Source organism: Polypterus senegalus, chromosome 3 (genome assembly GCF_016835505.1).
Source record: "Polypterus senegalus isolate Bchr_013 chromosome 3, ASM1683550v1, whole genome shotgun sequence".
NCBI lineage: Eukaryota > Metazoa > Chordata > Cladistia > Polypteriformes > Polypteridae > Polypterus > Polypterus senegalus.
In genome coordinates, this window is record NC_053156.1 from 296,612,557 (window position 1) to 296,625,831 (window position 13,275).

The following is a 13,275-nucleotide window of genomic DNA, read 5'->3' on the forward strand; positions in this document are numbered from 1 at the left end:
TGGCTGAGGCAGATAGAGGGTCATTTCCGGATTGGGGGACTGGACCGCGTGTCTGCCTGAGGGGTTGTCAACCAGGATCCTGAGCTGTTTCGTCATGCGATGGGTGCAGCAACGCACAGTACCAGTGCATGCTCCCCAACCTGACCTGACCTGACTATTTCACTGTCACTATAATTTAACAGGGAGACCAAACATCCCAGTGACAGGGACAGTCCTGAGTTTCTAGCTAAGCATCTCAATAAATAATTGAAGAATATTATAGTGTCCCGGTCTTATCAGGCTACCTATCTAATAAAACACTTGTTCACTGAAATAAACATTTTCACAAAATATTAAGAAGAGCTCATACAAAACTCTAAGGGGGAACCTCCCCCAAGTCATACCACAACTCCCAGTTTGATTTAATATATTAGTATATTAATGCAATTCAGTCTCTGACAGGAAAAACTTAAGAATTTGTGTTGCATTTGAAGAGCACCACGAGGACGACCAAGGAGCCAACAAAATCAGACAGCACTGCCATTTCCTTGTCTCCTGTGTGTTCATTTGTGAAAGCATATTTTTTTCCTGTGCCCTGAACACTCTCAGATAATAATAAGACAAAGCAGGCATTGAGCAAATGTGGTTGGGCTTTATTTGTGGGCATACGTGCCACACAAGTGGTTGGGACTTTGGACAGGGACAGGACATCCTGTAATTTACCATCTGAGTGTCACAGTCACCAGATATCCATGATGGCCGCTCACTCTGATAGTTCCCTAACATTTGTTACAGGGACGTTCTTAGGCATACACGAACTACGCATCCGCGTGGGGCCCCGACTTATAATTTTTTTTTTTTTGTTGTCGGGATGTGGGCCTGGGGCCTCTGTCATGCCCCTGCACTGCAGCCGTCCATGCCAGTCACTCACATTGTGTGTCACGATACCCTCCTCATCCTAAATTTTAGCATTCTATTCCGGACTTTTTATTAGAACACCTTAATGAGCCCAGCCCTCCGGATATGCGGGGCCTGCACATTTCTGAACCGCGTAGGGCCCACAGACTGTTAAGAATGGCCCTGTTTGTCATAACTGACAAGCTATGTAAGCTTTGTAAATCCCATTTCATGCTCAAGCTAACAAGGAGTTAATTGTAAAAGATTTTTATTTAAGTTATATTAATTTTCAATTGTAAATTGTCACTGTGTGGGGTGCGTGTGTGTGTCTTTTTGTGTCTGATTGAGTGCAAGTGGCCCATTGTCATGGACTCGAGTCCTGTCCCCATTTGTTTTTAGCCTTTTGTCCAATCCTAGCCTTTGGCCCTTGCAATTCTGAAATGAACCGATAAAGTTCTAGAACTTACCAAGTGGACACAGTCCGTTGTGGACCACGGTGCTTGCACAGCCTTCAAACTCGCCAGCATGTTATGCCATGCATACATTTTCTAGCTTGTTCATTTTTGCTGCACCACTGGGCTCTCACTTTGAATTACAAACCAGTAACATATGTAGATGCTAAAATGGATGGACGGGCATCCCGACTGGGTTGGAGTGTAATACCTTGCCCAACCTGGGGGCCATAATGGAAGGATCACTTGGATGGAGCGGCATCCCGGCCAAAATGGTTCCCAGTTCCAATCCCAGTCGATAAAAGGGAATAAAGGATAGACAGAGGGAGGTTAATTTGTGCCCCAAAAATGAGACATGGCATTGTTCTTCTGGCGTCCTCCCAGCTTCGGCATTGCCTGGATCTTGTAGTTCAGAGAGGTGGCCCTGTCAGGGTCTTACTGTGGTTTTGGGATCTGGGGTGTTTTTATGCCACCTACTGGTCACAGACATCTAATGCTCATATCACACCTCATCTATATCAACCAATCAGGACTCATATTTTTCCTTTTGAAGTTTTCTAGTCAGGTCTGATTGGATAGCTGCATAGTCATGAGGAACGAAGTGAGGAAGGGTGTCCATTGGATAGCTGATTGCTGTGTGAGCCTGTACGGTCAGTGAAAACTTGGACTTGAGGTGTTTTCCGAGCAGGGCCCCATGGTGCGCACCCAAGTCATCCTTATAGTATATCAGGCCATTAGTGTAGGAGGCGATTTTTATATTCATTTTCACAAAGTGACATGTTCATTTCAATGAGATCCAAACACCTGACAACTGAAAACATTCTTACTTATGACTCCATACCCAGGATGTTTCAAGAAAAGGTTTTGTTGATCGGTGGAAGACCAGCCCTGGCACAGACAGGCAGACACCAATGTTCCAAACACACACACACGTTTATTTACAATATATACAAGTTTCCAGTCCCGCACACAACCCAGTGTCCCTTCACTACAAACCCCCAAGTCCGGCCCTTCCACTAGATCGTCCTTTCTTCACCTCCTCCACTCCACTCCTCTCCACCCAACATGCTCCAGGTGCCTCCTGATGAGCTTTCTGCGGCAATTCCTGGTGTGGCAGAAGTGTCGCATGAGCACCTGGAAGCACTCCAGGTGTCCCTGGTAATACTTCTGCCAGAACTTCTGCAAGTGCTCAGTCATCTGGGCACCCCCTGGCAGTGGCCACGGGCCTCTATAGGGTTGAGCTTCCATGATCCATTCCTGTGGCCCCCATACCAACCAGTGCGGCTGCCCTCTTGTGGTCAGGGGGAGGTGTAGTCCCTCTCCCGATCCTTCTAGGTGTCCACACAATTATCATCAGACTTTTGAATTATTATATACAAAATGTGCATAGAAAGCTAACAGCTCATCATAACTGACGTCAGACCTCATGAGCTCCCTGGAATTTGGGTTCTTTGTGTGGTGGTAGATGAGTTGCTGTGCACTTCTGTCAGCCTGAGTCACAATTACATCGAACCTGCGGTCTCTTCTGAACAGGCTGAAATTCTGTAAGGGATCATCTGTACCGGACAGGTGTACCTTGTATCGGGAGATCAGTGAACGTCAGGGCTGAAGGGGTCAGAATGCTGACAGCTGACCTGTGTCATTGACCTTGCATGTAATTGTCCCTTGTGCACAGTGTATATGTTCATGGTAGCAAATCTCAAACTATCAATATGAAACAAAGATTACATCTTACCTGAAGAAGGGGCCTGAGTTGCCTCGAAAGCTTGCATGTTGAAATCTTTTTAGATAGCCAATAAAAGATGTCATTTTGCTTGACTTCTCACTACAATTTAAAACAAAGAATTGATTAATGGAATGACATTTTCATAAATCTTCACCCCAGGTGGCAGAAGGAATGGCCTACATCGAGAGAAAAAATTACATTCATCGTGATCTTCGGGCGGCCAATATCCTTGTCTCCGAAACCCTGACTTGCAAGGTGGCCGACTTTGGCTTAGCCAGGATTATTGAGAACGAATACACCGCACAGGAGGGTAAGTAGAGTCGAGCAGGTGGGAGATGGGAGGACGGGTGAAAGGCGAGTGACCGTAAAACCCCTCAAAACGCTCCAAAGAACACGTGATTAAGTTAAAGTTATAGGCTGTTTTGAGACCAAAAGGAGGACCTGCCCAGTATCAGTATAGTGTTACTCAGAATTTGCTGTGTAGTTCTAGAAGAGGCGAGGATGAATCCGCAAGTCCCACTTCCTCCCATAATGCACTGGCACTGCAGGATTCTTCATTGCAATAGACAGCTACTAAAATAAAGGAATGACTGTTGTTTTCTCATGTTGTAGTGGCAGTTCATACGAGGTGTGATCAAAAAGTCCTATGAACATCGATACAGAGCACCATCCAAGAGCAATGCAAAACAATTCAGTAGAGGTTCTCACAGGTCCATCCTAGAGCCGAGTTTGTGACGAGTTTCAACTTAGTTGATACTGTCAGTCGTTTGTGAGCCACTGTTGAGTTCAAGTTTGTCGTTAATAACGGATATCGAGCAACGCATTAACATGAAATTTTGTTTCAAATTGCAAACAACCTCAGGAAACCCATCAGATGTTAACATCAGTTTATGGTGACACTGCACTGACAATTAAGACTGTTTACAAGTGGTTTGATCGATTTTGTAATGGATCTGACTCGGTTGCAGACGAGAAAAGATCAGGATGTCCTTCAACATCAATTACAGAGGAAAATGTTGAAATGGGGGGCGGCACGGTGGCGCGGTGGGTAGCACTGCTGCCTCACAGTTAGGAGACCCAGGTTTGCTTCCCGGGTCCTCCCTGCGTGGAGTTTGCATGTTCTCCCCGTGTCTGCGTGGGTTTCCTCTCACAGTCCGAAGACATGCAGGTTAGGTGCATTGGCGGTCCTAAATTGTCCCTAGTGTGTGTGTGTGTGTGTATGCATTTGTGCACACCCTGTCGTGGGCTGGTGCCCTGCCTGGAGTTTGTTTCCTGCCTTGCGCCCTGTGTTGGCTGGCACTGGCTCCAGCAGACCCCCATGACCCTGTAGTTAGGATATAGCGGGTTGGATGGATGGATGTTGAAATAGTTTTATTCTTCATCATGACAACGCTCCTTGTCACACATCCCCTTCTAGCATGACAATTTCTGTCAAATAAAAACATTACGCTGTATCCTGTAATAAAAAGGCGCTATATAGGCGCCTGACCCGACACAGATGGACATGGAGGCACATATAAAATGAAAGACTTTATTTTTCTTCAGCTGGAGGGCACATCTTCCCTGTAATCCCTCCAGCCACAACACAGTCCCAAGCACTGAAACCACACCACAAAACACTCTCTTCTTCTTCTTATTCTTCTTCTTCCTCTTCTTCCTCTTCCTCCTCCTCCACCTCCACAGTTTTGTCCTCCGTCCACCTGATTCTGGCCCCTGAGTAGTGGCTGCAGGATCTTTTTGTAGTCCTCCCGGTGGTGCTCCAGGTGGTCTGCTGGCCTACTTAGGCTGCATTCCAGTCCACAGAGGCTCATTAAGCCTGCAGCACCTCAGGGTGGTGGCCACGGAGCTCAACAGGTCTGAGTCCTGAAGTCCCACACCTGTGGCCCCCGATGTAACCCAGGAGGGCTGCCACCATGCATTCCGGGGGATGTAGAGTGCATCCCATGGCTGCTCCCCCATATCCAGTGTTGAAGGGGCGTCCCGGCCGCCCATCACTGTCCGTATCCACCATATTCGCCGGATCTGGCACCGTGTGACTTCTGGCTGTTCCCTAAATTGAAAGTGAAGATTAAAGGCAAACAATTTCAATCCATTGAGGACCTCCAGGCAGCCACGACAGCTCAACTAAAGATACTCTCGAACAGAAAACTTCCAGAACTGCTTTGCAAAAAGTGGCAGGAGCGTTGGGATAAGTGCATTCAAAGTGGAGGAGCCTAGTAGTTGTAAATCTTTTACTGCAATAAACGTTTCTTTTTTAAAACATTCACCATGTTTTTAGATCACGCCTTGTATCTCAGACACTGGCAACTTGTCATTTTTGCTCATTTTGTTTTTACTCTTTATATGTTTTTCTGCGTTGTTCAGGTGCAAAATTCCCCATCAAATGGACAGCACCAGAAGCCATCAACTTTGGCAAATTCAGCATAAAGTCAGACGTGTGGTCCTTTGGAATCCTCCTTACAGAAATTGTGACGTATGGGCGGATCCCTTATCCAGGTAATGCAGCGTTTCTCAACCTTTAAGTATTTGCGACCCGAGTTTTCATAACGCGTCCCCCCTAACATTTTTTTGAAAGGAGCCCACTAATACCAATTTGTTCTTTTTTAATTAATGATACATCATAGATACATATTTTATTATACCCCTCTTAACTTTTATCGACATTTATCTAACTCTATATTTATTTTTCTAGTATCAGAATGTAGTTTAAGTTAATTTGTTTTGGTTTCAATAGATGTATTTTTCATATTTTGATTCTTGTTTTCTTTTTTGCACATCTTCGCGTCCCCCTTTTTGTTACTTCGCACCCCCTAGGGGGGCCTGCCCCACAGTTTGAGAACCACTGAGGTAATGCACTCCAGTTCCTTGGGGGCTTTGTAACTGGGGGAACATTGTCTGTCCTGTGAGATAAGACTGGGGACGCCATGTATTATGATGAGTGTCAAATGGGCAAGAAAGGGGGCAGCAGGCCATTGTTGGTCAATTGTTATAAATGGTTGGGTAGAAGACAGAGATGCTCTGGATTAATTGTTTAACAACCAAAACTGTAAGACTGTTCCAGAATAAGAACAATAAGAAATCTGACAAATGAGAGGACACCGTTTCATCCACATCCACAGAAACCTTGACAACCTTTAAGAAGCAACCACCATGTTGGTCAATGCTCTAGGTGCTGATATTATTAATACAAATGTATGATATGGGTAGGAATATAAGATGTGGTGAGATAGAACATGCCGGTGATGGGTGTAACTGAGCAAGATGCAAAGGACAGGATGAGATGGAAACAGATGATCGTCTGTGGCAACCTCAAAGGGTAGAAGCCAGAAGTAGAAGAAGAAGAAGAAGAAGAAGAAGAAGAAGAAAAACAACAAAAACAACAAACAAAAACAACAAACAACAACAAACAACAACCAACAAACAACAACCAACAAACAACAACAAACAACCAACAAACAACCAACAAACAACCAACAAACAACAAACAAAACAACAAACAACAACAAACAAAAACAAACAACAACAAACAACAACCAACAACAAACAACAACAAACAACAACCAACAACAACAACCAACAACCAACAACAACAACAAACAACAACCAACAACAACAAACAACCAACAAACAACAACAACCAACAACCAACAACAACAAACAACAACCAACAACAACAACCAACAACCAACAACAAACAAACAAAAAACAAACAAACATGGTTCATTTTGCAGATGATACCAAGCTTGGTGGACTGGCAGATAATCGAGAATCCTTTAAACAATCGCAGAGGGACTTGGACTGCATGCTGGCTTGGGCCGATTCATGGCCAATGAAATTTAATGTCAGTAAATGTAAAATATTACACGTTGGAAGTAAAAATGTGATGTTTTAATACACAATGGGAGGTCTGAAAATCGAGAGTACACCTTATGAGAAGAATCTAGGAGTTGTAGAGGACTCGACACTATCAACTGCAAGACAGTGTTCAGAAGCCATTAAGAAAGCAAACAGAATGTCAGGTTATATAGCGTCTTGATGTGTGGAGTACAAGTCACAGGAGGCTCTGCTCAGTCTTTATAACTCACTGGTGAGGCCTCATCTGGAGTACTGGGTGCAGTTTTGGTCTCCAGGCTACAAAAAGGACATAAGAACACAAGAAAAGGTCCAGAGAAGAGCGACTGGGCTGATTAGAGGACTACAGAGGATTAGAAGCTTAGTGGATTGTTAAATAATCTTGAATCTGTTAAATGACCACAGAGGGACTTGGATAGCAGACAGATTTGGGCAGATATGAGGCAGAAGAAATTCAATGTCAGTAAATGTAAAGGATTACATGTAGGAAGTAAAATGTCAGGTTTGAATACACAATGGGAGGTCTAAAAATCGAGAGTACACCTTATGAAAAGAATCTAGGAGTTGTAGAGGACTTGACACTTTTCAACTGCCAGTCAGTGTGCAGAAGCCATGAAGAAGGCTAACAGAATGTCAGGTTATATAGCGCCTTGATGTGTGGAGTACAAGTCACAGGAGGTTCTGCTCAGTCTTTATAACACACTGGTGAGGCCTCATCTGGAGTACTGGGTGCAGTTTTGGTCTCCAGGCTACAAAAAGGACATAACAGCACAAAAAAAATGTCAAGAGAAGAAGGAATAGGCTGATTTGTGGCAGATGAAATTTAATGTCAGTAAATGTAAAGTAAATGTAGGAAGTAAAAATGTTAGGTTTCAATACACAATGGGAGGTCTGAAACTTGAAAGCACACCTTATGAGAAGGATTTAGGAGTCGTAGTGGACTCAACACTATGAACTTCTAGTCAGTGTTCAGAAGCCATTAAGAAGGCTAACAGAATGTCAGGTTATATAGCGCCTTGATCTGTGCAGTACAAGTCACAGGAGGTTCTGCTCAGTCTTTATAACACACTGGTGAGGCCTCATCTGGAGTACTGGGTGCAGTTTTGGTCTCCAGGCTACAAAAAGGACATAACAGCACTAGAAAGGTCCTGAGAAGAGCAACTGGGCTGATTAGAGGACTACAGGGGATGAGTTATGAGGAAAGATTAAAAGAGCTGAGCCTTTTCAGTTTAAGAGGAGACCTGAGTGAAGTGTTTAAAATGATGTTGTGAATTAGTCCAGTGGATCAAGACGGTGACTTTAAAATGAGTTCATCAAGAAGGATTTATGAGTCATAGTGAACTCGACATAATTAACTGCCAGACAGTGTTCAGAAGCCATGAAGAAGGCTAACATATTGTCAGGTTATATAGCGCCTTGATGTGTGGAGGACAAGTCACAGGAGGTTCTGCTCAGTCTTTATAACACACTGGTGAGGCCTCATCTGGAGTCCTGTGTGTGTTTTGGTCTCCTGGCTACAAAAAGGACATAACAGCAGTAGAAAAGGTCCAGAGGAGAGCGACTAGGCTGATTACAAAGGGGATAAGCAGTTTGGTGGATTGGCAGATAATGTCAAATCTTTTGAATCATCCCAGAAGGACTTGGACAGCAGACAGTTCTGGGCAGATTATTGCAGATGAAATTTCATGTCAGTAAATGTACATGTAGGATGTAAAAATATAAGGTTTGAATACACAATGGGAGGTCTGAAAATCAAAAGCACACCTTATGAAAAGGATTTAGGAGTCGTAGTGGACTCAACACTATGAACTTCTAGTCAGTGTTCAGAAGCCATTAAGAAGGCTAAAAGATTGTCAGGTTATATAGCGCCTTGATGTGTGGAGTACAAGTTACAGGAGGTTCTGCTCAGTCTTTATAACACACTGGTGAGGCCTCATCTGGAGTACTGGGTGCAGTTTGGGTCTCCAGGCTACAAAAAGGACATAACAGCACTAGAAAGGTCAAGAGAAGATCAACTGGGCTGATTAGAGGACTACAGGGGATGAGTTATGAGGAAAGATTAAAAGAGCTGAGCCTTTTCAGTTTAAGAGGAGACCTGAGTGAAGTGTTTAAAATGATGTTGTGAATTAGTCCAGTGGATCAAGACGGTGACTTTAAAATGAGTTCATCAAGAACACGGGAACACAGTTGGAAACTTGTTAAGGGTGAACATTAGAAAGATTTTCTTCACACAGAGAACCACAAACAGCTGGAGTAAGCGACCAAGTAGTGTGGTGGACAGGAGGACATTAGGGACTTTCAAAACTCGACTTGATGACATTTTGAAGGAATTAGGTGGATTGGATTTGGCGAGCTTTGGTGGGCTGAATGGCCTATCCTGGTCTAAATTTTTCTAATGTTTTAAATAGGTGTAGTGGTGGCTCTGAGGTTGGGGATCTGCACCACCAATCAGAAGGTTGCCAGTTCAAACCCTGTAAATGACAGAAGTGATTCCACTCCGTTGGGCCCTTGAGCAAGGCTGGTATCGAGGGCTGCTGCCATCTAGTGACTTTAACACCTCTAAAGATAGTTCTTCCTTGTCCTTCCCTTTCTTCCTGGCCAGAGAAGGCCCTAGAAATATGTCAGGTCGGGGACACCTGTGCATCCCGGGTAAGGAAACTTTTTTTTCCTGGTCAGGATGCCCGTCCACCCCATGTGACACTTACAGCATACAACCAGACGGGACCTGAGAATTACAGAGGTAGAGTACATAAAGACCAGGTAGGCTGGTGTCCAAGAGTGAGCGACAGGTGAGGGTCATACCTTCAACTGAGGGGCTTTAAATCCTAACATTTGGGACATATGATTTCACTAATGCAAAATCTTTTCCTTCTGCTAGGTATGACTAACCCAGAGGTCATCCGATATTTGGACCGGAGGTACCGCATGCCCTGCCCTGAAAGCTGTCCAAAGCAGCTCTATGAGATCATGCTGATATGTTGGAATGAGAGTCCAGAAGAGAGGCCCACCTTTGAATATTTACAAACCACCCTGGAGGACTTCTACGTAGCCACAGAAGGCCAGTATGAGGCGCACCCCTAGGAGGAAGAGGAGAGACATTAGGGCCCCCTGCACTGAGAGCTCCTGGTCTTCAATCTTACAATCTGTGAGCGAGACTTTGGCCAAAGTGGCACCAAATGTACCCCCTTCTCTCTTTAGAAGACGTACGGGTACAGTATGTAAAAATCGACTTGAGTTCCTCGCTGTTATGCTATTTATTTGCCTTCATGGTGGGATGAATTTGTATTCAGTTGACTTGACCAAACACAATGGAAATCCACTGGGTTAGGCCCAGTTTCAGCCCAGAGCTTCCTGATGACACTCGCCATTTGAAGAGTTAGACGCACACGTACTGTCGAGCTCTGAGGTGCTTTCAGATTCTCAGCACTGGAGGGAACGCAAGGAACGGTGGATGGAAGACAAAAGGCTTGTCTCAGAGGTGGAAATGTAATAAAAAGCAAACCCCTCTCCTTGATTTGATTGAAGATGGAGCTCCTTTGATTCTTGGTGGAACCGTCCACCCCGCCATCCTTACCCCCTCATCGTAGAAACTTGTCGCAACAATTACCTTTGGAAATAACGTCAAGTCGACATTCAAAGGAACCTCAAAGTCCTGCTAATTCTTGGCTCTCTACGAAGCTCACATTTTGGCCTCCACAAAAAGAACGTCATGGGACAAAACCAACAGTTCTTGACTATGCAATATGAACTTGAACCTTGTGTACTGTTTGTATTTTATTTTTGGAAAAAAAAACCTTTTATAAAACTTGAGCGTTGTCCAGTCACAGCAGGGTGTCGACCCCTGAGTCTGGATGGGGTTGAGGAGACGATGTTTTGAATCACTAGCACTGAGTGCAATAATGACGCCAGTATGTCTGCCATCCCTGCAGTGCTTTGCCATTCCTTAAGCTGTTGCCATTTGTCTGGTTATTAGGTGTCACTGATATTACATTTATTCTTGACCTAGACAACCATTAGGATGCCCTTCTCTGTCAATCATTAGGTGACCAACACTGGTATGTGATTGACATTACCAGGCCGATGACATTTGCTGTAACTTATTTTGCCCACATGGCTTCCCAGGCAACTGATTATTGTGTAAATTGAGTTATTGGCATTGTACAAGCTTAGCACTTGCATAAAAAAACATTCCATAAAAGCAACCTGACACACATTTTGAAATTATTCTGGAGCCCTACTTCTCTCTCAGCTGACTGAATGACGTCCATCAAGGTGCTCAATGTCTCCTTAGAAGGCCTGGGATTCGAATCCTGAAGGTGAGGTCCACTTTGGGAGTGACGTCTCAAATTCTGGGTTCCCCTTCTTTTCCCAATCTTCCACAGCCTTCCAGCTTGCCATTCTTGCCGTGATTTCTAACTGTAAAAAATGTCATCCGTTCATCTTTGTTTATAATGCCTTGACTATGGTCGAACCCGAATCAATTCTTTGGCTGAACCTTTGGTAAAGGGCCATGCCTTCTGAACACCGTGGTGCAAGTAGTTAGCACTGGTGCCTTACAGCTCCCGAGTGTTGGGGTTGCATGCTGGCCTCACTATGTGCAGTTTTCATGTTCTCCTCGTGTTCTTGAGGATTTCTACTCCAGTTTTCTTCCACATCCCACAGATTATGCAAGGTAGGCCAATGGGTGATTCTGATCTAGCTGAGTATAAGTAAGGGCATGCAGGCTTTCTGTCCAGCAGGGGGTGCTATCTTTACAATTAGGTTGAGTTCAGTGTGGAAAGGTGGTTCTGCTTACAGTGCCACCTTAAATCCTCACCCGTGACAAAATAATCACATCAGCGACAGAAATCAATCACAGGCCGAGTGATCATTTTGTACTTCGCTTGTATTAAAGGACCATTCACCTTACAAATCAACAGTCGTGCACCAAAGATAAAGATCAGCGAGAGGAGAAAACAGCTGACATGCTGGCTGAGAGCAGAAGTCTGCCGGCTATGGTAACGGAGAACCAATCAGGGTCTAACTAGACGTTTTGCCACACCCCTTTTCTAGAAGTCTCTTTAAAACAAACTACTCTCTCAGCTTTTCTCCCAGCAGACCCTGTTTAGCAATTTACAATAAAAAGGACAACTGAGTACCCTAACATAGTGATAATAATAATAATAATAATAATAATAATAATAATAATAATAATAATAATAATAATAATAATAATAATCTGGTATATATTGTATATGATGTATTGTAGCCACAAGAGAACGTCATAGAGATCCAAACCCCAGAAAACAACTGAACTGACACAGTCCTGGGTTCAAATGACCTTTTATTTTTGCAAAATACTTTGTATCTTCTTCTTCTTCTTCTTCTTCTTCCAGAAAACACAACTCTATTCTTCTTCCACTTTTCCCAGGAGAACTTTGTCCACCACCTCTCCTGACTGCTAAAGCATGTGATGCACCATCTGTTGGAATTAAAACACATTGCATTTTATTACTTCTGTACATGCATTGTAAAAAATTAGGTGTGGGATTTGTAAAAGCAGTAGTATTGTTTGTGATGTGCCATCTGTTGGAATGAAAGATGGAATGCATTTCATTATTACAATTTTGCATGGAGTTCATAAAAATAGAGCTAATGCTTGTGATGCACTATTTTTTTGCAATTATAATGACATGCATTTTATTTCTATATGCATTACAAAATCAAATCAGAGATTCATAGCACTGCTTTTACAAATCCAACACCTAATTTTTTACAATGCATGTACGGAAGTAATAAAATGCAATGCATTTTAATTCCAACAGATGGTGCATCACATTCTTTAACAGTCAGGAGAGGTGGTGGACAAAGTTCTCAAGGTGCTAAGGTTTGTGATGTGCCATCTGTTGGAAATAAAAATGTGATGCATTTTATTATAACATGCATTAAGAAAATTAGAGATGGGACTCATTAAAGCAGTGCTAATGGTTGAGATGTACCATCTGTTGGAATGAAAAATGCAATGCATTTGATTATTTTACAGCTTTACAAAAATTAGGTATGGGATTTGTAAAGTCAAGTCAAGTCAAGTTGGGGAGCATGCACTGGTACAGTGCATTGCCGCACCCACCTCATGAAGAAACAACTCAGGATCCTGGTTTGCAACCCCCCAGGCAGACGCACGGTCCAGTCCCACCCACCAGAAATGACCCTCTATCTGCTGCAGCCAGGTGTTATGTAGGCAACCCCTTGGCCTGGTCCAGCCACTCAGGTCCCCAACAATGAGGGTCCTGTGAGCTGGATTACCCTCGGGCAAATGCGCCACATGGCTGTAGTGCCATAACTGACGCTCCCTCACAATGCAGGTCATGAGCCTCATTCGGTACTCCA

General features: G+C 43.8%; 1 protein-coding gene across 2 annotated transcripts in view; it reads left to right on the top strand.

Annotated features, from left to right (window-relative positions):
- Positions 1–12,052, top strand: part of blk (BLK proto-oncogene, Src family tyrosine kinase) — a 222,550-nt gene extending 210,498 nt beyond the window's left edge. For both annotated transcript variants that reach the window (XM_039749471.1, XM_039749472.1), the window contains 3 exons: positions 3,214–3,364; positions 5,419–5,550; positions 9,785–12,052. In XM_039749471.1, the coding sequence (XP_039605405.1) occupies positions 3,214–3,364; positions 5,419–5,550; positions 9,785–9,987 (486 nt within the window). In that variant the 3' untranslated portion in view covers positions 9,988–12,052. The remainder of the gene's footprint in view (positions 1–3,213; positions 3,365–5,418; positions 5,551–9,784) is intronic.
- Positions 12,053–13,275: the final 1,223 nt, after the last annotated feature.